This window comes from Protopterus annectens, chromosome 17.part0, assembly GCF_019279795.1.
Source record: "Protopterus annectens isolate FY-2018-M chromosome 17.part0, PAN1.0, whole genome shotgun sequence".
Taxonomy (NCBI): domain Eukaryota; kingdom Metazoa; phylum Chordata; order Ceratodontiformes; family Protopteridae; genus Protopterus; species Protopterus annectens.
In genome coordinates, this window is record NC_056751.1 from 499,291,523 (window position 1) to 499,317,039 (window position 25,517).

Here is a 25,517-nt window from a genome sequence, read left to right on the forward strand (position 1 = left end):
AAACAAAGGAGGAGATATGAAGGACAAACTGACAGGCAGCAGTCAACAGGATATTGGGGAATTTAGAAAATGTATTAGGTAACAGCCAAACTTCATGAAAGTTTTAAAACATGATGAGAGGAAGTCTAAGATGACATTTTGATTTATTTGGAAGAAACATTTTGGTCTCATATGGGTATGGAAACAAATCAGAAGTAGACAAAAATCAGAAGCAACTGAGTGTGCCAAATACAAAAAATAAAAATAATATAATGATAAGGATCAGATGAGAAAGAAAGAAAATGTAAAAACCTGAAAATATAGCAGTAAGTACAGAGCTCTTCTGGCACAGGCTTATGTTGAACAAACATTGGCGCAGGAATTGTTAAGCAGAAGTCAATTGAAACAAAAAAAAAAGATTAATAATAGTGACTCAGGATAGTGGACTAAATAGATACTGGTTTAAAACATCTACTGAAAAGCTGGGAGAGAGAGACAAATGAAGGTTCTGTAAGAAGGAACTGGAAACATTTGCACATCCTGTAGCTGGGGGAGATACCTGGTAAAGCAACTATATATTGAAAAACACAATAATTTGGCAAGACTGTTGCATTGGGGATTGTGCGAACACTACAATGTAGAAGTGAAGAATCATTATAAACATGAACCACATAGCATTACAGAATGACGTGTATATCACATGGAATCACCCATTAGCAACAGTTCAAAAACAATAGACGTGAGAAATCCAGATGTAAAAGTCCATAAAAAACACAAAATTAGCTTTGATCATTAAAATTATTACACCTAGTGATTACAGTATCTTACTTACAGAGGCAAATTCAAAAAGGACTCAAGTAAGAAGTTGTTTGGTTGGGGGGATAGGAGCAAAGAATGAGGAAGATGGGGCTGTGTTGGAAGTGTCAGTCAATGTATGATATCAGGTCATGTTTTGAAAATTCAAACCAGCAAGTAGCATCAATCTTCCTAGACATGTCAAAAGCATTCAACACTATTTCCCATCAGAAACTCCTTAGTACTTTTGTCTCACCAAACCTATCAAAGACTTCCCTCGCCTGGTTCCTAAGTTATCTTTCAGACAGACAACAAGCAGTACGATGGAAAATCCAAACTCTCACCACTTCTGCCTATCTCAGTCCGAGTCCCCCAAGGGTCCATACTAGGACCCCTTCTTTTCACCATCTTTTCCAATGATCTAGCCTCATCCACAACACATGCTAAAGTAGTTCAGTATGTGAACGATTCAACTCTAATCTGCTCAGGAGATACCTTACCAGACCTCCAAATAGTAGCCCAACAAGCTTTTAATGGTATAGAAACATATCTAAGTAAATCACAACTAAAGAGCAACCCCAAAACGATACAGTTAATGCTATTTACCAGGAGAAAACACTGACCAACCACACCTCCTTTCACCATTCTCTCAGCAAATAACAGTCATCCAACCAGTTGAGCATACAAAACTCCTTAGTGTGACAATCGACAACAAACTCAGATTTGACCAACACATAGCCATCACAATTAAGGAAGTTCACATCAAACTTGGCTCATTGTACAGAAGCAAGCCATTCCTCACTGACAATACCAGACTAGCCATATCCAGAGCCTTCCTCCTCTCTATGCTCCTATATGCTTCCCCCCCTCTTTACCAACTTAAAAACATCAGCCTTAGATTCCAAGATGGCTGCCGAGTAGATTGGTCCCTACTCTCTGAGCTCCTCACAGATATTTAACCTTTAGTGATTTTTATAACTTTATATCAAACTTTTTCCTCAGTTTTTTTTCAAAAAAACATTTTTTAAATCTTTTTCTACGTATTTGGATTATTATTGGCTTGGAATTTCTTATCCTGGGACTTATTTTACCTCAGAACAAATCTGATACTACATCTGTTGGGCCACCTGCTGCTTCAGGCTATTCCTGGATCCTGACATCCTGTCAAGTGCACTTCATTCCGGGTCATGGCTACAAAATCTGAGTCCATGGAGACTCAACCTACAAAGGCCAAATTTTCTTCAATGCTCTCTCCTGAAAAAGACTCCAGTTCAAAAAGATTAAGGACATCCAAACAATCTACTGAAACTTCCAAAGTAAGTAATAAAGACTTAATTGACTCAAACCTTCACTTAGAGGAATTAAAAGTAGCATTAAAACCTATCCAAAGTGCCATCCAAAACTTTTCAGAACAGTTTGCAGATTTTAGTAAAACTTTAAAACAAATAAATGACAGAATGGATATGATAGAAAATAGAAATACAGCTCTAGAGATAAAAACTGATACATTGGAAACTGTTCTTAAATCTAAAGATAAGATTATTTCTGATATACAAACTAAGCTGCTGGATTTGGAAGCCAGAAGTCGAAGAAATAATATCATTATCCGTGGCTTGCCAGAATCTTATGACAATAAAAATTTATTATCTGTGACTAAAGACATTTTTGAAACACTGTTAAACTGTGAAACATCCTCAAAACCTATAACTGTAGAGAGAGCACATAGAGCTTTATGTTCCAGACAAGATTCTTCTACACCAAGGATTATCTATACTAAACTACTAAACTTTCAAGACACTTTCCAAATACTGGAGACAGCGAAAAGTAAAAAACAATTTATATGGAAATCTCACAAACTGTCATTTTCTCAAGATCTTCCTTCTCAAATAAAATTAAACAGACAAAAACTTGCACCTTATTGTGCTGATTTGATAAAAAGAGGAATAAGATTTCGTATGTCTTATCCAAATACTTTGTCTTTTATAGTCAATGAAAAAAGATTTGTGTGTTCTGAACCAAAAGAAGCTAAAGACATTTTTGTTAAAACATTTAAAAAGCTACCAGACAATGTGTCATAATATGTCACTCTGAATGAATTTTAAATGTGATATATTACAGCCATATTTCATGTTTTAGAACACATATGTTGGTTATTATCTAACTTTATTTTTCCTTTTTCCCTAATATGGTAGACAGAATGGAGTTATACTTTTACTTGTGATTAACAAAGATTAATATACCTTAGATGCATATATTTTACAGTCATGTGAAATGTGGTCATGTTTTTTTTTTTATTTAAACTGCCATATAGCTATTTTTTCATTATTCATGAAGAAAATTCAGTTTCTTTTTAGTTTGCGTTAAAAAGATCCCCTTGCAGTAGTGCGATTGATGGAGGGAGAATTTTGCGCATCTCGAGACCTTCAGAAGAGAAAATCTTCTCCTGAAGCATCAGCTGAATCTGTATTGCAGCACGCACCTTCTAGGAAGGCTCCGAAGATGTGGGTGACGTCATCATTCACTGCGAGCAGCTGATAGCGCCACATATGTAGTGGTGTGTATCGTAAATAGACAGTAAGCGGCGAAAAAGTCTTTATTTCTATTTACACACTGATAGAAGTATGATAAATATGCAATGTGCATTTTTTACTTCAGTGGAGGTTATTTTCATTTCTTTTAAATGACTATCCATATTTCCCTTTTTAAGCCACCAATCCGAGTAAAGTTACTCAGTGTCAATTACGGGCATATGTTCATTCATTAAGACAGGTTAGTCCTATTGTTTACAACCACGCAAGAGTGGATTAACAAACATAAACACTTTAAAGTTATAGTAGTGTTAAATAATACATTTATACTTCACTGCTTGCTTGTTTGTTTAGTAATTTGACATATTTTAATAAATATATTGTGGGGAGAATGTGCATTCAAGTTATGCCTAAGAAACTATTTCACTCAGTTGAAAATTTAGATAGGTTTGAATCTGAGCTTGATGGCTATAATATATATGTTATGAATGACTTGATTGAATGTCTTAGATCTTGTTTATTTTGTTTTGGCTTGGCAAGGGATACACAGACGAGAATGTATTTCGGGTGTGAAATATTTAATATTCTGTTGCCATGTTACTTTTCATATTTTAAAAAGGGCAGTTTAACCTTATATAAAGTAGATTTATTGTCACTAATATTTTTAAAACAAATCTTTCAAAATATATAAATTTGCAACAGTTTTCAAGAGACTAGGTATTGTTCAGTGTTTTTCTGTGTGTCCATATTTTGTCACTAGATGGCGACATAGTACATGCATTATACAGTTAAATACTGTGAGATATTACTTATACCAGCAGTCTTGACAGTTAATTTTCATTCATATGGGTTTGAAGTATAAAATCTAAGTCTCATAGAGAAAATACTTGCCACATTAGAAGTAATTTTAAATGAATATACTTTAATTTCAAACATTTCTTGTATTAGATATTTTTTAAATGAATACTGACAAAGTCATTATAGTTAATTATATGAATATAGGTAGTTGTGTAATCTTGTTTTGTTTTACTCTATTTATAGTTATCTTTTTATATATAATTAAGATAGCTTATATATGATATATTTACAGATAGTTTCTCATAGGATTATTAATATAGACAGTAATGTGATTATATTAGTCTTTTAATAGTAACATATGTTATTTTAAATATGTTTGATTCTTATCATAAAGGTTCATTATACTGGTATGTTAAGTACTTGAAGAAATTCATTTATCACTATATAGTTTTTACCTAAAAATAGGAGCTTGTAGTTAATTATATTAAGTAGGGATTGAATATGTTGGACATCTTGAATTTAGTTTGTATTGTAAATAGGTTTAGTAATATATTACTGATTTTAATTTTTGTTAGGTTAACATTGAGTATTCTCTATACAAATTTCATACTTTTACAACCTAAAATTTCATCATTTAATATAGTTACATTCCATCTTCCTTTATCATTAGGTGTTTGGTGGGTAGGCACTAGGGTTAGGATAAAGGATATAAATAAATCTCAAAATACTTTTGACACTATTTTTCTTTTACAAGAGATTTTTATTAATGTGATGTCATTTTTAAATACTGTTCATTTAAAATCTGTTTTTTTTTAGCTTTTTCAAATGTACTGATTTAATTGTGGTTTGGACTCTAATCTGTGGTTTCTGGGCAGTATCAATAATAATGATAAGCTTAGAATATGACAATTGACTTAATACTAGATTCTTGGAACGTTAGAGGTATTCAAGACAAAGCAAAAAAGTCATTATTGTTCCATTTGATTTTCAAGTCACAAGCCAATATTTGTTTTATTCAGGAATCCCATATTCCTCGTCTTGATTGGGATAAAGAGAGTAACAAAAAATGGATTAGGAAGATTATAGCTTCAGGGGATTCATCGAATTCCAGAGGAGTTGCAATAATTATTAAGCAAAAATATTTGGGGAACATTATAGATGAGAAATTTGATAATGATGGTAGATGGTGTTTATTTACTACTTCCATTAATGGTCTTGATAAACCTCTTTTAGTTTTAAACTTATATGGCCCATGTAACTCACAACATTTGTTTATTTTAAAGATTCATAAAATTCTCACATCATATAAAGACCACTATATTATAATAGGTGGGGATTGGAATGCAGTAATAAACCCAGAAATTGATCGTTCTCGCTCTGTTGTCTCCGACAACTATCAATCAACTATGAACCTTAATGATTTGATGGAAGATTATAGTTTAATGGACCCAATACATACTGTTAAATTCCCAAATAGAAGTGATACTTATACATACTACTCTAAATGTTACCATTCATGGTCCAGATTGGATTTTTTTCTAATTTCTGATTCTATTTCAAAATATATTTTAGATTTTAATATTGAACCTAGATTCTTTTCTGATCACTCAAGAATTTTGCTAAATCTAAACATAAATAATAATACTAAAAATAAATGCAATATGAACAAATGGTCTTTAAATAACAATTTATTACAAAATGAAGAAATTTGTAAACAATGTTCTGAAATTTTACATGAAATGGAGGCCAATTTGGAAACATCAGATATCCCTTATGACATACAATGGGCAGCTTGTAAAACAAGATTAAGAGGTTTATTTATCAGTAAAGCAACCTATTTTAAAAAAACTTTACTCTAAGAAAGAGGAGTCTTTAAAATCTAGAATTCTATCCCTGGAAAAACAACTTAGAACAAAATATGATTATTCTATAGAAAAACAAATTCTTGAAGATCAAAAAGATTTAATTTTACTGCATCAACATAATCTATCTTTAGCTGAACAAAAACTACTAGCTTTATACTCAGAATGGGCTCAGGTTCCCTCTAAACTACTAGCTAGAATTATTAAAATTAACGTTAATAGACCTAAAATAGCATCTTTGTCTTATAACAATAGATTATATAACACAGATGAAGAAATTATTCAACTCTTTACTACTCTTTTTACTGATCTATATTCAAATTCTCCTAATGCTGGTAATGAGAACAATATAGAAACCTTCCTAGATTCTCTGCAATTTCCTAAACTAAATGATAGCCAACAAAGTTTACTTTCAGCACCTATATCCTTACAAGAAATCTCAGATTCAATTGACAATCTTAAATCAGCTAAATCTCCTGGCCGGACGGATTCACTCCGGAATTCTTCAAAACCTTTAAAATGGTAATTCTTCCCTTTCTTTTCAAGGTGTATAACTATATAAGACTTAATAACATCTCAGATATTCATTGGAATACCTCTAAAACTATCCTAATTTTGAAAAGTAATAAAGAAAAATCTGACCCAGCTAACTATAGACCCATTTCTTTAATAAATGTAGACATTAAGATTCTATCATCTATCTTAGCTAATAGATTGAAAAAATTTTACCCTCAATTATCTCTAAAGATCAATCTGGTTTCATGTCTCGCAGACATGCTTGGGACAACACATTGTCCTTAGAGTCTATCATTCACCTTATTAAAAAAGACGCAAACCCATTATATGCACTGATCATGGACGCATCAAATGCTTTTGACAGAGTTTCTTGGAATTTTCTTTTTCAGACCATGTCTTGTTTTAATATTCCTTCATTCTTCTTAAATTTCATTAAAATATTATACAAAGACATGTATACTAGACTCTACATTAATGGTCTTTTTTCATCTCCTATAAAGATCACTAGAGGAACAAGACAAGGATGTCCACTATCTCCTTTTCTCTTTAATATTTATTTAGAACCTTTATTGTTATATATTATTCAAAATACTTTTCACAATGTCCCTAGAATACTTAATACCAAAATTTATTTCTCAGCCTTTGCTGATGACCTAATAATTTACTTTCAAACTCCTATTTCTGACTATAGAAAAATAACTAACTCTATTAATTACGTCTCTTCAGTTTCAAATTATCTTTTAAACTCTTCCAAAACCTATATATTTCCTTTAAATCATTTGGTACATAATACATGTCTGTTTTTGGACCATCAGTTCCAGTTTACCTATAATATAAAATATTTAGGTATCAACTTAGAGCACAATAACAAATCATCTTCTCAAAATAATATATATAAAATTTGGAATTTGTTGTTATCTGATATAAACAGATGGCAGCTTCTAAATCTTTCGCTTTTATCAAAAGCTGCAATAATTAAAATGAATATTTTGCCTAAATTCCTTTATCAATTTATGTCATCCGATCAGATAATTCCGAAATCTTTCTTTGACTATGTAAATAAGGCATTGGCTAAATTTTTATGGTTGCCCAAATCTGTCAGAATTTCATATTCCAGACTATCAGTTTCTAAGGACAAAGGAGGACTGGGTCTTCCCAACTTGTATCTCTATTATCTGATAGTTTCATCCAACAAACTCTTCACCATATCTAATTTCAAAAATATTACTCATATAAATCACTCTTTATGGATAGAAATATGGTATAAATACATCATTTCAAAAAATATAAATCCAGTTGCTCTTCCCTTTATCTCTTTGGACAACAGTTGTACCAAAAATGTATCCATCTTTATTAAGCAAAAAATTAATGCCTTTCAATCTTTACTAAAAATGTGCAATTTAGACAAGATCTCTCATTATATACAACCGATTCATCTAAACCCAAATATAATGATTGATAATAAACCTTTTGACTTAACAAAATATCCTCTTATAAAAAATCTAAAAATTGGAGACATCTTGAAACATCTTGACCATCCTTTACCTGTTTGGCGTGAGTCACTGAAAGTTAATTGGAACTATTCACCTATTCTTCATCAATTAAGACAAATAATCAAAAGTAAGTTTTTATGTATAGACCCAACAGAACTTCAAATGAATAATCTCAACACAATTATCAAAATGATATCTTCATCAGATAAAATGCTCTCAAATTCCTACAAGTTGATAAAAAGCTTAACGATAGTAAACAAATGTCTTTTATCTAATACATGGATGAATTATAATTCTAAGATTTCTGAGTCTCAAAAACTTTTGGCTATCAGACATACAAAGGAATTTATCCCTTTCAAAAAACTATTATATACGCAATTAATGATTTATAATGATGCCTATTACACCCCTTATAAATTAAATAAATTCAATCCAAACAAATCTTCATCATGCTCTTGTTGCTATCATCCCCAAGCTGATATACTTCATATTCTGTGGTATTGTCATTTTTCTCATAGATTATGGACTTCTCTGAAAGTCAGACTACAAAGAATGGGATACCATAAATCTACGCTGTCCTGGGAATTTGCCATTCTACATATTCCTTTAACTCATCTATCAAAATTAGACACTCATGTTATCATTTTTATTTGCTCTTTAATAAAACTTTACATTACACAAAATTGGCTTGATCGCACCAAACTGAATTGGATAACCTTTCAAAAAATGGTTTATTCATATATTGTTGCACAGGGGAACATAGTTAGAAGTCCAAATAAAAAGGCATTAAAGAAGCTGGTATTGGAAAAAGTGTTAAATATTATCAATAGTTAATGTCATCACATTGAGTATTGTTTCATGATGGTATTTTTCTTACAGTGTTTTTTTTTTTTTCCTTTCTTTTTATCTGTTCAGGATACCTAACTTGTATATAGTGTATATATTTAGTAATGTTTTATTATTATTGTTATATGTAAACTCTCCTGAATGATTGTCTTTTAGTTATGAGTTGAAATATTCCTATTCAATTCTACTTACATGTACAAAACTCTTAAATGTCTGTTTTATAAAATGAATAAAAATTTATTGGAAAAAAAAAAAAAAAAAAACATCAGCCTTAACCAAACTGGAAACTTGCTACAACAAAATAGCCCACTTCACAGCCAAGCTTCCCCACCAAACCCACCATAGGATTGCTCTACATAAATTAAATTGGCTCGAGCTACCTAACCTTCTCCATCTGTCCCAACTTAAATTCACACACAATATCATCTTCCATTCTGACAGCTGCCCATCCCTCAAGGAGCTTGTTGTTCCCTACTCATGTCCACGAACTCTAAAATCTGCAGACAGAAACTTTCTCACTGTAAACAAAGCTGACAACACTCACAGTAAAGCCCTGTTCTCAAATCAAATAGCCAAATTATGGAACTCGCTACTGCACATCTTCCAAAACACACCTGAATCTACCAATTTCAAACTACTATTTGAACATCTATCCAAGATCTGGCATTGCTCCTGCACCAAACCTGACTGACAAGATATCTATAACTCTCTCAACACACTGTCCACTCCTTACCTCATTTTCTCCCTCTCCTCAGTGTTTATTATCACTAATATATATATATATATATATAAAGGTAATCTCATTTGTTCTGAACTATTATTTAATATATTCGTAGTACTAATTTTATTTTTCTCACAGTGATCTTCACTGAAATGCTTGTTTGTTTTTCTTTTGAACCTGTATCTACTAGAAAACTGTATTGTACTGTATTGTTGAGGCAATCTGTGTCTCACCTACAAGGCAATGTCAGACCCTGCCCTACTGGAGATGCTCACATATCCGTAAGTCTATCTCCTTGTGCATTACCCACTTGATAGGCCCAAATCTAATATGTGTCATCAACAAAACCTGCTGGAGAGACAGTTTTGTCTTTCAGAGGTTGCCCCATCTCTGGAATAGACTTCCCATACATGTCAAACAGAGTACCTCACTGACTCTCTTCAAACGCAAACTTAATGAGTGGATGCGAAACCACAAATTCGTCCCAAGGGTTCCACCTTTGTTCCTCATTGACAGGGATGACAGGTGCTGATTGAGGTTTGTTCTGTTTTTTTTTTTTTTTTTTTTTTTTTTGGGAGATAAATTCTTGGCTAGGCTTGTAAGGGTTCTAGGGCCATTAGCTTAGTAATTTCCTATGATCCTAAGAATACTGCTTTCTACAGACTAACTAGAGGCTGTGTATTCTCCATCTTACTGTATGTGCACCATTGTACTGATTATTGGATTTTGCCTATATTTCTGTGGAGCTTTTCTTCACAGGCTTCTGCTGTAAATGGCTTTTTGGCCCAGTCAGACTTTCCCCAGTAAACAAATGTAAATAAATAAATAAATATACAATTACACTCATTCATTCGTCCATTCATTCATTCATTTTGTGATACCTACTTTTATCCCATTCAGGACTGTAAGAGATGCCAGTTAAACCTGGAATGGGAGTAATCACTCAACTAAGCCAGGATGAGACATCTGTCTATCACGTGATGCGGTGCATACAAGGCAGATGCTCACATGCAGAATGCATTCACATAAAGGACATTTTTGAAGATCAACAACTGAATGTATCAGCATGTTTTTAGCATATGTAAAAACACCAAAGTCACTTGAAGCCCCTATAGACACAGGAAGGACATAAAGACTCCACTGAGAAGGAGCTCAGCGAGGAACTAAATCAGAGATGGAAGCACTATGATTGGACATTATTCAATGCATAACAGGAATAAGGCATTCTAAAGTTGAGGGTTGTGTATACAATAAGACACAAGGCGTATGTGCTGGTACTAATATTCCCTAATACTCAAAGCTGTTGTGGATGTCTACCCATCTGTACTGTGTGCATGCCTGACTGCCTTACTGCATTTGTACAATCAGCATTTATATTTTTTCAATATAAATTTTACATTTAGTGATTTATGTAAAATAATAGTATATTCTGTAGTGTGTCTTAATGTTTGGTGTGCAAGGTTATAACTTTTCAACTTTGTAGTATTTTTACATGTACAAAAGGGCCTTACAGAAACAGATGCTTGGTGCCAGAGCCATGGGCTCAAACTCAATGCCAAGAAATGTATAGTTATCCCCTTTGGGAAAAAACATGTACCTGTGAATTACTGCATAGGTGGCAGTACACTAAACACCGAAAGTCTGATAAGAGACTTAGTGACACAGGTGGACAGTGATCTCACCTTCGATAACCACATCGCCATAACAGTCAGGAAATCCTTCTATGTGGCACACCATCACTAAGGGATTTTTATCCAGAAAAAAGGAGGTCATTGTCCCACTGTGCTCATCCCTCATTAGACCCATTATAGAATGCAATGCCCTGTTTGGTATGTACCTCTCAAGACATATGCAACAACTGGAAAGGCCACAGAAATACCTCACTAAAAAATCACAGGCCTAAAGCAGATGCCCTATGCTAACCTTCTAAAAAAACTCCAGCTATACTCTGTCAAATATACTCAGAGGCGATATTTGCTTAACATACAAGGCCATGTCAAAGCCAGAGCTGTTGGACATGCTACACTTAATGAAATCCCAATCCCTCAGAGACACACACTCCAGGGATCTAAACCTTGCAATCACAATGAAGTAAAACATGCTGGAGGGATAGGTTCCTGTCCCAGAAACTACCCAGACTCTGGAATAGACTGCCCATACATGTCAAGCAGAGTGCCTCTTTGGCTCTCTTCAAAAGGAACCTTGATGATTGGATGGGAGAAAGGAAATTCATCCCATGGATCACGTCAGTCACCCTGCTAGACAGGGGTCCAGGGAAGAAAATACTGTGGGAAGAAATAGCCAGGGAATTGTTATGGCTAGGCTTGTATAGGCCCTAGGGCTGATAGCCTAGTACCAACCTATGAACCTGCCGCAGTGCCAGAACTGTGAAACTTGGAAAACTAGACAATAAACTGCATGGAAATTAGAAAAAACTCATTTGCTTATGCTATCACATCCGGGACAGCTGATGCGCCAAAATTGGATACCCAGGGTGCTGGTGAGAAGTGGGCTGTTAGAAAAATATGCATTTAAATATATGTGAAATGCTAGTTTAAAAGCAAAGTAGTATGTAATGCATTTTATTCTATTAATGATATAACAAAAAGGCTGAATTCATGTGTAATTGCAAGTAGTTTTGAAACTGCAGTGTGGCTTGTAGCAAGTTGACCTCTGACCCTGGCAGCTGCCAGCTCAGCAAGTTTTAATGTTTATGCTTTTCACAAGTGATTATCTGCTGGGTCAGGAAATTAAATATGTGAAATAATGAAATCTTCTGCTCTTTCCTGCTGGGATGATTTGTCCTTGTGTATGTGTTACTAAGATAACATGCAGCTGTTGGCAAAGTGTTACAGGAAACAAAGAAGTGTATTAAAAGACTGAATCTGCTATTGTATTCGGACTAGTTTGAAGCCTTGAAGAAGTAACTTTACAGAAAGACATTATGTCTGACCAGGTGGATAGCAAGGCCGTATTGTTACCAGAGGAAAACTTTTTAAAATATATAGCATCAGCATAAATCAATGAATAGAACATTGTAAGCTAAAGTGATGTAGATGCCCTGTGACATACCACGTCAGTAAGGTGGGCACAGCTTGAATGTAAAGACTATATAAAATTGTATACTTCCTGTTTCATGTCAGACAAAATTCTGTACTTGTACGTTTTGTGCCTCCTGGTGTGCACTAGTAAACTTTTAAACCTGAACCTCCTGTGTATTGAACTCTTGATTTTATTTAACAGTTTGGTCCTTCTTAGCCGGAAATCCCTCAGACAGCTGCAGATCAGAGTCTACCGGTGGTCGAATACTGCGCAGGAGAAGTTACCGAAACGGTTCTTCTTGGTTGAAAAGACCTCCGACTGAATTGTCGTTTAAAGAGGCTGGCCACTTTCTGATCTCTGGCCGAAGAGCAGATCCTGGACGGCTAAATACTGGATGCTCAGGTAGGAACATTTTGCCTTTTTTCTGTTTTAGATCAGGGACTATGTTACAGTAAATATTATTGTCAAGATTTGTTATGCAGATCAGGGACAAAAGGAATTACTGTATATTTGGTCATAGATCAGGGTAACAGAATAAGGTAGGCAGTTATTCTAGATAAACTGTGAAAAGGAACTGAAAACTTGATATCACGTGATAAGAAGGGTTACGTAACATTTTTCTTTTACCATGGGAAATCAGTGCACTAAAACATTGTGAGATCCGCCCCTAACCGAAGACGCAAAATACATGCAATCACAACGTTCTGATAATGTTAGGTATTATACGAAATGGGTTAACAAATATGAATTTGATGGTAAATTAGATAAAACTTCGCTGGTTAAACTCCTTAAGCAACTTAAATCCGATGCGGGAGGTCAGGCAAAAAAGCAACGCCAATTAGGCATTCCTCAGGCACACAGGTGGATTGAGGAAGCAAATCGTAGAGAACAGAAGATTAAAAATTCAAAAACATATCGTAGAGAACAGAAGATTAAAAATTCAAAAACATTATTCTTAGACAAAGAAGATAATAACTTAGTAATAGCAACAGAGGGACAAAGAAGATAATAACTTAGTAATAGCAACAGCTCCTCCTCCTCCCTTGCCCCCTCCTTTACCCTTTTCAGGATATGAAGCGAGTGGACAGGCTGGTCCACCTCCGCGTTATCCTGAAGTCTCAGCGAGACCACAACCATTTGTTAGAGATCCTATTGAAACTAGGTCCCAAGCACGTAAAATACGTGGGGACGTAGAATCATATCAAATAGAGAGAAACCTACAGGATGTGAGTGAGGAAGAAATATGTCCACTTATAGAGGTCCCAAATCCTGAGGCAGGACAGGCAGGGCAAGACCCAACACTCTTGGTATATAGACCATGGACACCGGAGGATATCCAAAAAGCTACTGAGGGAATCCCCAATCCGAAAGTTAATTTTACAACATTTTTAGAAGATTTACAAGGCATGAGACTGAGTTACCACTTGAATGGGGAAGAAGTAGAAAAAGTAGTAAGACAAATTATAGGTCCAGATTGGCACATGATTTGTGGCACCTGGAATCCTCGTAATGCAGAGCTTAAACCACTCCCACATAGTGATGCAGAATTAGACAACAGAGTGAAAGGTCTTACAGACAGAATCTCTGAGAAATGGAAACCTAGAGCAGACTGGACTTGAATTAATCAATGCATACAACAGGAAAATGAGAAAATGGATGGGTACTATGCTAGATTAAAAAGCCTCAAGTAAAATACCAACGACTCTTTGGTCGACAGGCAAGTCAGATGTAGGACTTATTCGAACAGCAGGACCAGTTACAATTACACCAAAGTCGGCATTTAGGCCACAGAAAAGACAATACCCCTTGAGAAAAGATGCAGAAATAGGAATCAAACCTATAACAGCAGCATTACTCAAAGAAGGAGTACTGGTAGAATCTCCTGATTCACCATGTAATACACCCCTATTCCCTGTTAAAAAAGCAAATGGGGAATGGCGGATGGTTCAAGATTTACAAGCTGTGAACAATGCAGTGATACCCAGAGCACCCACGGTGCCAGAGCCACATACTTTGTTAAACGATTTAAAACCGCAACAAAAATATTTCTCTGTGGTAGATATCAGTTATGCTTTCTTTTTGATACCTATACATCCTGATACTCAATATTAGTTTGCATTTACATTTCAGGGTAAAAGGTATACTTATACTCGACTACCACAAGGATATTGTGAGAGCCCAACAATATTTGCACAAGAAATGGCTAGCAACCTGGCAGGGTTTACCCCACCAGGAGGTAGTCAAATTCTACTTTACGTAGATGACATCTTGCTAGCAGCCCCCACCCAGCAGCAATGCAGGGAGGATACTGTAGCGTTATTGAAATTCTTTGCAACACAAGGACACAAAGTAAATAAAAGTAAGTTACAACTTTGGAAAAAACAAGTTAGATACCTAGGATATGTGATATCCAAAGAAGGTAGGATATTAGACGAGGATAGAAAAACAGCAATTTTGCAAGCACCCAAACCAGCAACCAAGAAGGAAATGATGTCCTTCTTGGGGACAACTAATTTCTGTCGGAGTTGGATACCAAATTATGCTTTGGAATCTGCTCCACTGACTGACTTGATATATAAGACACCAATGGCAGCACAAGATATTTTACAATGGACACCCAAGGCAGAAACGGCTTTCTGCAGGTTGAAGCAGTTGATAGCTTCTTCATTAGTTTTAGGACTTCCAAATTATCACAAATGGTTCTTCCAGACCGTAGATTGCAAGCAAGCATATATGACGTCAGTACTGATGCAACAACATGGGGATGAGCAATGCCCCATAGCCTATTATTCATCACAGTTAGACCGAGTGGCACGATCTTTGCCTCACAGTGTACAAGCGGTAGTTGCAGCTGCAATGGCAGTACAGGCTTCGGCCTCAGTGGTGTTGTTCCACCCTCTCACATTGAGAGTGCCTCATGCAGTCGCAATAATTTTACTGCAAGAAAAAGTAACATATCTTTCTCCTGCTTGACATCTTTCATGTATGACTATACTGCTGAGCCAAATTCATATGACAATTAAACGATGTACAACATTAAATCCATCAACATTACTTCCAACCCCTGCAGATGGCACACCGCACAGCTGCCTGCAAGAGATTGAACAGTTAACCTTGCCTAGAAAAGATCTCACAGATATGCCCTTGGATAATGCCGAGGTGACATATTACGTTGACGGCTCATGCAGAAGGGGCCCTACAGGAAAGAATCTAGTGGGGGTATGCAGTAGTTACAGACACTGAAATTTTAGAAGCCCAATCCTTACCATATAACTTATCTGCACAAGCAGCAGAATTGCTAGCTTTGACACGGGCATGTACTTTAGCAAAAGACAAATGTGTAAACATATATACTGATAGTCAGTATGCTTTCTCTACAGTACATGTATTTGCACAACAATGGAAAAATAGGGGAATGATAACATCTAGTGGAAAACCAATTAATCATGCGCAATTTATTTTGGAATTATTAGAATCTATTCAGTTACCTTCCAAAGTAGCTATTTGCAAATGTATAGCTCATACAAAACAACAGGATAGAATTTCAAAAGGCAATGCAAGAGCTGATGTAGCTGCAAAGCAAGCGGCCTCAGACTCAGAAACTTTACTTTTGAATGAGGAATTACAACCCTCTGAGATTTTAGATTTAGACATGTTAAAAACAATGTAGATGCTTACTACAAAAGCAGAAAAACAAAAATGGGAAAAACAAGGCGCAATTCTTGAAAATGGACTGTACATTTCCAAAGAGAAAAAAACAATATTGCCGTCTAATTTATTTAGATATGCAGCTTTGTTGAGCCATGGGCAGTGCCATGTCCCAACAGGGGGGATGGTACAGTTAGTAAACCGAATATTCCAAACATATGGATTCACAAACTATACAAAAAAGTTTTGTGCAGCTTGTCATACTTGTAACAAGCATCATGCACAAGGGGCATTTAAACCTAAGCAAGGAAGTTTTCCTATACCACCGTATCCGTTCCATACTATTTGTATGAATTTTATAGAATTAAATAAGTGTGAAGGGAAAAAATATTGTTTAGTCATTGTAGATATGTTTTCTAAATGGGTAGAAGCTTGTCCAACTAAAAATCCGGATGCAGCAACAGTGGCAAAAGCCCTGATAAAAGAAGTGATCCCTAGGTTTGGCATTCCGGAAAGGATTTATAGTGACAATGGCACACATTTCGTCAATCAGACAATTCAGCAACTTGGAAGATTTTTTGGAATCTCCTTGAAAAACCATTGTGCCTACCACCCACAGTCAGCAGGACTGGTGGAAAGGTACAATGGAACTCTTAAAAGTAAACTTAGGATGTTAGTTGAAGAGACCCAAAAGAATTGGATACATTGTCTGCCTTTAGCACTGCTGAGTATGAGAATGGTTCCAAATGTGAAGGGTTTGACTCCCTTTGAAATGGTTTTTGGGAGAGCATATTATGTGCCTCAGTGGAAAGCTCTCATACCCACAGAACAAGAGGCTGATAGTTCATTAGCTAGTTATATGAGGAAACTGTTAACAAATAGGAACAGACCAGACCGGTGGAAGCAGTTTTGGATCCCGGAACGTGGGTGTGGCTAAAAGTGACAAAGAGAAAGAATTGGGCGAGTCCAAAGTGGGAAGGGCTGTATCAGGTACTGTTGGCAATGCCTACTGCAGTCAGAGTGGCTGAGAGGACGTCCTGGGTTCATGTGACACACTGCAAACCGGAAAAGAACTTTCAACTTGATAAAAACTTTGTGACTGATATACAACAAGGGCAAAATGGCCAAGAACAAAGTGAATAGAAATTTAGACCAACCCCAGAGATGTTGCATAATCATTTTGTTGAGTATACATTTATTGACTATAATTGTGACAATTTTCCTCTTGTTGTGGTTTTTCCTTCACTCAGCCACACAAGTGAAAGTGGGAAGGCGTGATGAAACGTCTATAGACTGGTATCCAAATTTTAACACATACCTAGCTATGAAGCGTGTATATGCAGAAACTATGAACATTTCGAATTGCTGGGTTTGTACAGCTATACCAACAGCATATGGAGGACTGATAATGTCCGCTGTCCCTTTGGGGATAAATGAGACTTAGGAGAATTTACTTTTTGATACAGGAACTGTGAGATCACAGGACAAAATAGCTTTATTTTTACCTCTCACACAAAAGGGAATTGTATGTTTTTACAAAAATGACACTCTCCAGGTGGGCTGGAGAAAATGTAATATAACAATATCTTATCGGTGTTATATTAAGACTAGTAATGGCAATATTCTTTGCAATACTAATTATGACTCATATTTGAACTCACTGAAAACAGCCATGAATGAAATTCACAAGAATCCTGTTTTATTTAAAGAATTGTCAGTTATAGACCAGAAAATGTTTCATGCAGGGTTAATGCGTATTAGTACTAAAGTAGAAAACTGTTATTTTATTTATGGGAAAAAGGCATATAAATGGCTACCTGAGAATTGGTCCGGCAGTTGTTTTTTGGGTTATCTGGTTCCGGCAATAAGACATACTGCAGAATTTCCTTTGGGAAAGATACAAAACGTAAGAGAAGCAGCTCGGAAACCTGGAGGTCCAGTCGAGAAACCTGTAAATCCAGTAGGATGTCTCAAAGCTGGCTGGAAAGACCATAATAACGTAAAGGACAAAAGCAAATTGACTCATATGGACTTGAGTGACCGTGCTATATCTTGGGCAGGAATATTCCCAGCATATGGAGCAGTCAAATCGATCTGGGAGCTGAGAAAGCTGTCAAAACTTCTCGAAGTAATGAGCAATGCAACTTTCTCTGCCCTAGAACTGGTGACTAATGAACTGAATGCAATGAGAACTGTTGTGCTACAAAATCGAATGGCTCTTGACTTCACCCTAGCAGCGAGAGGTGGTACGTGTGTGCTTATCAAAAAAGAATGCTGTGCATACATACCAGACAATAGGCATGAAATTAACAAACACCTAGAGGTAATTCAGCAAGTATCAGCCATGACTGAACCAGGCCCAAACCCACTGACGGACTTTTTCCAGAATCTATTCGGGGGGTGGGGTTCCATCCTAATGAATATTCTGATTGCTATTTGTGTGGGTATACTCCTAATAGGAGCATGTGTTTGTTGTGAAATTCCCTGCATGAAAAGATTAATCAAAGATTTTATTGATGTATCTGTTACTAAAACTTTGTACCAAGATATCGAGATTGAAAAGTTGATCTCAGATGAAACTTTTTCTGAAGTATAGATCAAATGACTCACCTAGCTAAAAATCCTTAGTGGAAGAAGTTAGGAGACGAAATGACATTATGCATACTTCAAAATAGAATAAAAAGAATTAATAGGAGGGAAAATGTTAGAAAAATATGCATTTAAATATATGTGAAATGCTAGTTTAAAAACAAAGTAGTATGTAATGCATTTTATTCTATTAATGATATAACAAAAAGGCTGAATTCATGTGTAATTGCAAGTAGTTTTGAAACTGCAGTGTGGCTTGTAGCAAGTTGACCTCTGACCCTGGCAGCTAACGGCTCAGCAAGTTTAAATGTTTATGCTTTTCACAAGTGATTATCTGCTGGGTCAGGAAATTAAATATGTGAAATAATGAAATCGTCTGCTCTTTCCTGCTGGGATGATTTGGCCTTGTGTATGTGTTACTAAGATAACATGCAGCTCTTGGGAAAGTGTTACAGGAAACAAAGAAGTGTATTAAAAGACTGAATCTACTATTGTATTTGGACTAGTTTGAATCCTTGAAGAAGTAACTTTACAGAAAGACATTATGTCTGACCAGGTGGATAGCAAGGTCGTATTGTTACCAGAGGAAAACTTTTTTAAAATATATAGCATCAGCATAAATCAATGAATAGAACATTGTAAGCTAGAGTGATGTAGATGCCCTGTGACATACCACGTCAGTAAGGTGGGCACAGCTTGAATGTAAAGACTATATAAAATTGTATATTTCCTGTTTCATGTCAGACAGAATTCTGTACTTGTACGTTTTTTGCCTCCTGGTGTACACTAGTAAACTTTTAAACCTGAACCTCCTGTGTATTGAACTCTTGATTTTATTTAACATGGGCTACTGGCCGAAGCAAATTCATTACACTGAAGTTGGAAACCCGCATCTCTGTGTGGAATGTTCAAAGCAGCCAGCATGTTGGTCAAAAGGAAATCACTGCCAAGGAACTCATGAAATGCAAAATCTCAATCACTGCAGTGTTGGAATTACAACTCAATGGATCTGGAAAGTTGACTGTTCAAACACCTACAGACAATGAAACAATGATGCTGTACTTCTCTGGCAGTGACAAGTATTAGGCTGGTGTCACGTTTATAGTGGATAGCTGGGCTGAATCAAGGAAAATCACTTTCCAACCAATAACGGACCATCTGGCAGTGTTCACTGGCAATGGTACCATCAAGCCCCGCATTCTGTCCATCTTTGCACCAACTGAGATGTGTCTAGACTAAGACAAGGATAACTTCTACAACTATCTCCATTACATGCTGGATTCTATCCCATGGACCAAGAAGATTATCTTAGTGTGAGACTTCAATGCCCACATCAATGAGGACAGATCCAGTTAGGAAGGAACGATGGGTAGATTTGGCCATGGGAACATGAATGACAATGGCCTACAATGTCTGTCCTTTGCTACATCAAATAATTTCATTGCGGAAAATAGCCATTTCCAGCATCCCTGCAAACAGTATTCACATGGTGAAACCCATCCGGTGAGTACATGGCCATATTAGACTACTTCCTGGTCAACTCCTGCTTCTGATCATCACTCAAGGATATCAGTGCTATACAAGGACCTAACTGTGGCTCTGATCATTACTTCATTCATCCAATGGTGCAGCTTTGCTTACAGCATGCAAAACATAAATCAGCTCCACCAGCCAGTTTGGACTGGAAGCAACTGATGGCCCCACGCACAAATAGAAATTGCAGATTGCACTGTCAAACCGGTTCACAGCTTTGGCCAAAATGGAGGATGTGGATGAGGCAGAAAAGCAAATATCAAACTCCATCATGGAATGTGTGAAAATGCTATGCTCATCCATCTGCATCTGAAAGCAGGCATGGATATTTGAAGAGTGCCTGGATCTTATAGCCCAACAGAAGCAGGTGAAGCTTGTCAACTATGAGCAACACTGGAAACTCAGTTGAGAAGTTCACCAGAGGCTGAAAGCAGAAAGGGAAGCATATTGGAGCCAGGTTGCAGCCGAACTTGAGGAGGTGGCATCCAGACATGAGTACCACACCCTGTGCAGCACCCTCAAATGACTGAGTGGGAATACCAAACTCACCAGTGACAACTTCAAAAAAACAGATGGGATATTCATGCCCTCACTTTGTGAATGCCTGAAATGTTGGAAGGAATTCTTTCATGAGCTTTACAACCATGACCCGCCTCATGCACCAATGCTTGATCCAACACCCATTGATCTCACTGAGGCCCCAATGACTGATGCAAAGCAAAACAGTCAAAAAGGTGAAATCAGCTATCAGAACATGAAAAAATGGCAAGGCACCAGGAGTAGATCAGGTCACTGCAGAAGCAATCAAGGCTGGAGGCGATATCCTGCTCCACCGACTCCACGCACTAACTGAGCTGCTATGGGCTACAGAACAGATTCCATCCACATGGAAGAAGGACATAATTGGACCCATCCACAAGAAGGGGGACAACAGGGAATGCAACTACCACCATGGAATTAGCCTGCTATACGTCATCAGCAAAGTCTTTATGAAGATCATACAATCCAGGCTGCAGAAACACTGCAAGCAAAGCAGTAGGTAAGAAGTGGGCATATTAAGACCAAAGAGAGGATGCTATGATCAAATCTTCACTATTCATCAGCTTATGGAGGAAAGAATCCCATGTGGACAATGTACAGTTATTGTATTTATCAATTTCAAGTATGCATTTGACTGTACCCACTAGCCTTTCTTGTGGAAGACATTGAAGAACAAGCACATGCTGAAGAAAATTATCTGACTCCTTCAAATAGGTTCATAGGTTGGTACTAGACTATCGGCCCTAGGACCTATACAAGCCTAGCTATAACAATTCCCTGGATATTTCTTCCTGCAATATTTACTTCCCTGGACCCCTGTCTAGCAGGGTGACTGACATGATCCCCAGGGTGAATTTCCTATCTCCCATCCAATCGTCAAGGTTCCTTTTGAAGAGCGCCAAGGAGGCACTCTGCTTGACATGTATGGGCAGTCTATTCCAGAATATGGGGAGTCTCTGGGTCAGGATGTCATACATTAGTTTACATTAGTTATATTAGTTCATCTAGCCACACTGTGCATTCAGAATGAACTGTCTGAAGAGCTTACCACCCATGATTGGGGTCTATCAAGGGGATGTGTTCTCTCCACTGCTGTTCAACATAGTGGTGGATGTCATCATGAGAACAGTATTTGAGGACAGGAACAGAGTCCAGTATAATGAAGCCCATTCTGTGAGTGACTTAATGTTCACAGATGACAGCACCATTTAAGTGCATAGCAGGATTAGACATGCCACTGCAGCATTTGCTTCACTCAAGTAGTGTCTATGGAAGAGGACAAACATTTCTATCACCACCATGATTCATCTTTTCCAGGCACTGATCTTGCCAATTATCCTTTATGGATTGAAAATATGGATCCTCCTCAAGCCACACCTGAACATGCTTGAGGTTTTCCAAATCTTGGGAATCTCACTTTGTGACTGCATTAGAAATGAGAGCATCCAGATGAAATGGGATCAGCAAGCAATGATCAGTGAACAGATCCAGAACAGGAGGCGCTGCTGGTTTGGACATGTGCAGGATTGTCACCTGCCACTTACCATAAAGACTATTATGTAGAGAGCTTCCCACAAACTGGAGAGTTCACATATCTGCACCTAAAAGGATGTGGGCTAAACAAGTTAAAGATGACCTGTAAAGCAAGTGACTTGATCTACAGGAGGCCAGAAACATTGCTGAACAGCATGGATAGGTGTCATGAAGGAAGTCCAGAATCCAGTGACACCCACAGCAGCATACCAAATACATGGTCAACCACCTCTACTGGCTGCCAGGTAGGGACAAAAGAAGAAGCCCAAATCAGTTTAAATGTCACCTCATAGTACTTTTTTGGCAATTGGGCTTTGTACTGATTTGAAAAAATTCAGCATTATAATTCAGATGGTGATGATCCATAAAGGTTATTTTCAAAATCTAAGCTCAAACTGTGATTTTTCTGCATAGTTGCTGGCTTTTGTTAAAAATAATGTTTGAAAAAGAAAATGTATGTCACCAATTTACTACTTATTGTGCAGGAGTTTAAATGTTTATGTACATAGATGTTTGGTATGAAATTCACAGAGTAGAAATTTTACAGGAAAATGGGTGTTTTGCAGCACAGTTTCATTTGTAAATGTCCTTTCTCAGCTGTTTTTTGCAAATCCCACTTTGGATCTACTAATTCAAAGTAATAATGTGGGTGAAAGTGGTCCAAAGAAATATTACAGAATTGAGCTTATAATGTTCTGTTCTTTGAGAGAAGCAATCAATTGCTGAAAATAATGTTTTAAAAAATATTTCGCCCTTTTTAACTAAATTCTGTACATAACTGTAACCTTTTTAACTATATAGAATTTTGATATGAACTGGTTATGAATTGTTTAGGGTAGTCAATTTAAGGACACTATCTGTTATATGCCACTGCAATATTTGAAAGCTTTCAAAAATTTTCTCTCAGCAAAAATCCTGACTTCAATGAAATATTAAAAAAAGGCTTTATACATTTTTCAGAGAGTATATCCAACATGATGTTAAGTGAGGTTGAAATATACTATGAAAGGTATTTAGCAACTTCTAATCTAAAAAAAAATAATCTTATTAAATCTGTGGAAAAATACAATGCACAGAGAATTGAGAAACCAATGATTTATAACACTGCCACAATAAGTAAATGTAGAGTCAGAACACCCAAATTACAGAAGGAAAAGGTTGGAAAAATGTGTGTTAGTATTGCAGCCCCTGGCAGGCCATTTCAGGGTATAACAATTAAAGAAATTATACTACCACCTAGAATGATGCAGAATGGTCAATGCAATCATTAGCTTGCTAGATTAAAAATGAATCTAACTTCACATCATACTATAACCTGGGACAATGTTCTGTGGAATCGTCACTTCATTTGATGACTTTAATTGCTTCAGCATTCAGAACTTAAAACATGTTTTTTCCTTGTCTAAGTGAATATCTGGAAAAGGTTAGTCAATCTGAATGGATTCATAGTATCTCACCTAAATCCAAATATAGCACATAAAAACCATGCATTTTGTGCCAAGTGAGTATGCAGATGTCTACTAGGAATTTCTGTATTAGCCATTATCATTATATAAGCACAATTATTCAAAACCAGTAGTGGATAATATTCTGCCATAAAAATAAAAGACAAAGCAGAATGATGGGTAGAAGCAATGCATAGTAGTCTAGTAAAATGTTGGTGTAACTAGTTTACAAAAAATGAATACAAATATATATGGCTACTTCTAAACATGGATATTTAGGAGTTGTAACATTCCATAGTCTTGTTAAACTATAATGTAAAAATGTTTCCAAATAAATGAGAGTAAAATACATGGATACTTCAAAATATAAAGTTTCCTGGCATCAAAAGACAACAGTTGTATGTATATTATTAATTACAACCTACTGTGGAAAATGAAAATTATTGTATGTGGTGATGAACAACAAACTGAGCTAAATAGGTTTTCTAAAATTCAAAACAGGTATACAACTGATGATCTTGAACCATACCGCCAGTTTCTGTGTCGTGGTAGTTAGGGTCTAGACCTTTATCCAGCAATCGGGCAACCTTCTCAGCTGAGCCATGTTGGACATAATCAAAGAATTTCTTTAGGCTGGCCTACAAAATGAAGGAGATATAATCTCAGTGTAAATGTATTACTTGTTAAACTGTTTTGGAGTATGTTTAGTGATGATATAAAATACATAACAACATTAATTAACTTCAGTGATACATAAGGCAACGAAATAGCTAGCTAACTAAACAAACACATCTGGTTTGAGTCTACTATTGCATCAACTCTCATTCATAACTATCACTTAATACTGACCATGTTTGTGACATAGCATTGAGTATTCTATACATGTGATGGGTTAAATGACATATAGTAAAAGCATTCTGAAAAACTGTTCTTCCAAAAGGAGTAACTTGAAAAATCAAAATATATCAGGTACTGTGCATAACAATTCACTTTCTCTGTAGGCAGTCCTCCTGGTTCCTAACTACAACAATCAGTCCAGTGAAAATAGTTATACGGAATAACTGTTCCAAATGTGCTAAGAGACCTTCGACAAATATAATTTTGGCATTAACCCTGTCAAAGGCATTCAGCTAAGCATTTCAACTAAAACAAAAGAGAAAGTTAAAGAACCATTATGCCTTACGGATTATAGCATACACCAGTTCGGTACAACCTGCTGATGATATTGTCTGGCTTTTATTCATATGACTATCACATTACAAATACTAATATATTCCTCCAAAATATATTTTTAGCCATTAAAATTGCCAGATGCATTTCAAAAGCACAGTTATTGTGGAAAATACAGAAACATTGAGGTATCTATGCATAATGCTTGATCCTAAACTTAAATTCTACATTCTATGGAATATCTATCAAGGTTAAAATTAATGACATTTTATTTTGGGTCACAAAGGTTTTCAACTCCTGGATGTCAAACCTAGATTAACTACTGGGAAACAAATTATACTGTATTATTATCACAGCAGCCTCAAATCAAAACTTTCACTTCATAAAAGGGAATACCAAACAAAGTCTGCCGCTTCTAATCTAGCAAGTAGCAAACATTCTCCTGGCTTCCTTCATTATAAACTTAATATTGACACGTT

The 25,517-nt window shown here is 36.1% G+C and overlaps 1 protein-coding gene across 1 annotated transcript in view; it reads right to left on the reverse strand.

The window, feature by feature from the left end:
- Window positions 1-25,517, reverse strand: part of SHANK1 (SH3 and multiple ankyrin repeat domains 1) — a 3,668,399-nt gene that overhangs the window by 2,646,187 nt on the left and 996,695 nt on the right. The window contains exon 4 of the mRNA XM_044059396.1: window positions 24,398-24,506. Within this exon, the coding sequence (XP_043915331.1) occupies window positions 24,398-24,506 (109 nt within the window). The remainder of the gene's footprint in view (window positions 1-24,397; window positions 24,507-25,517) is intronic.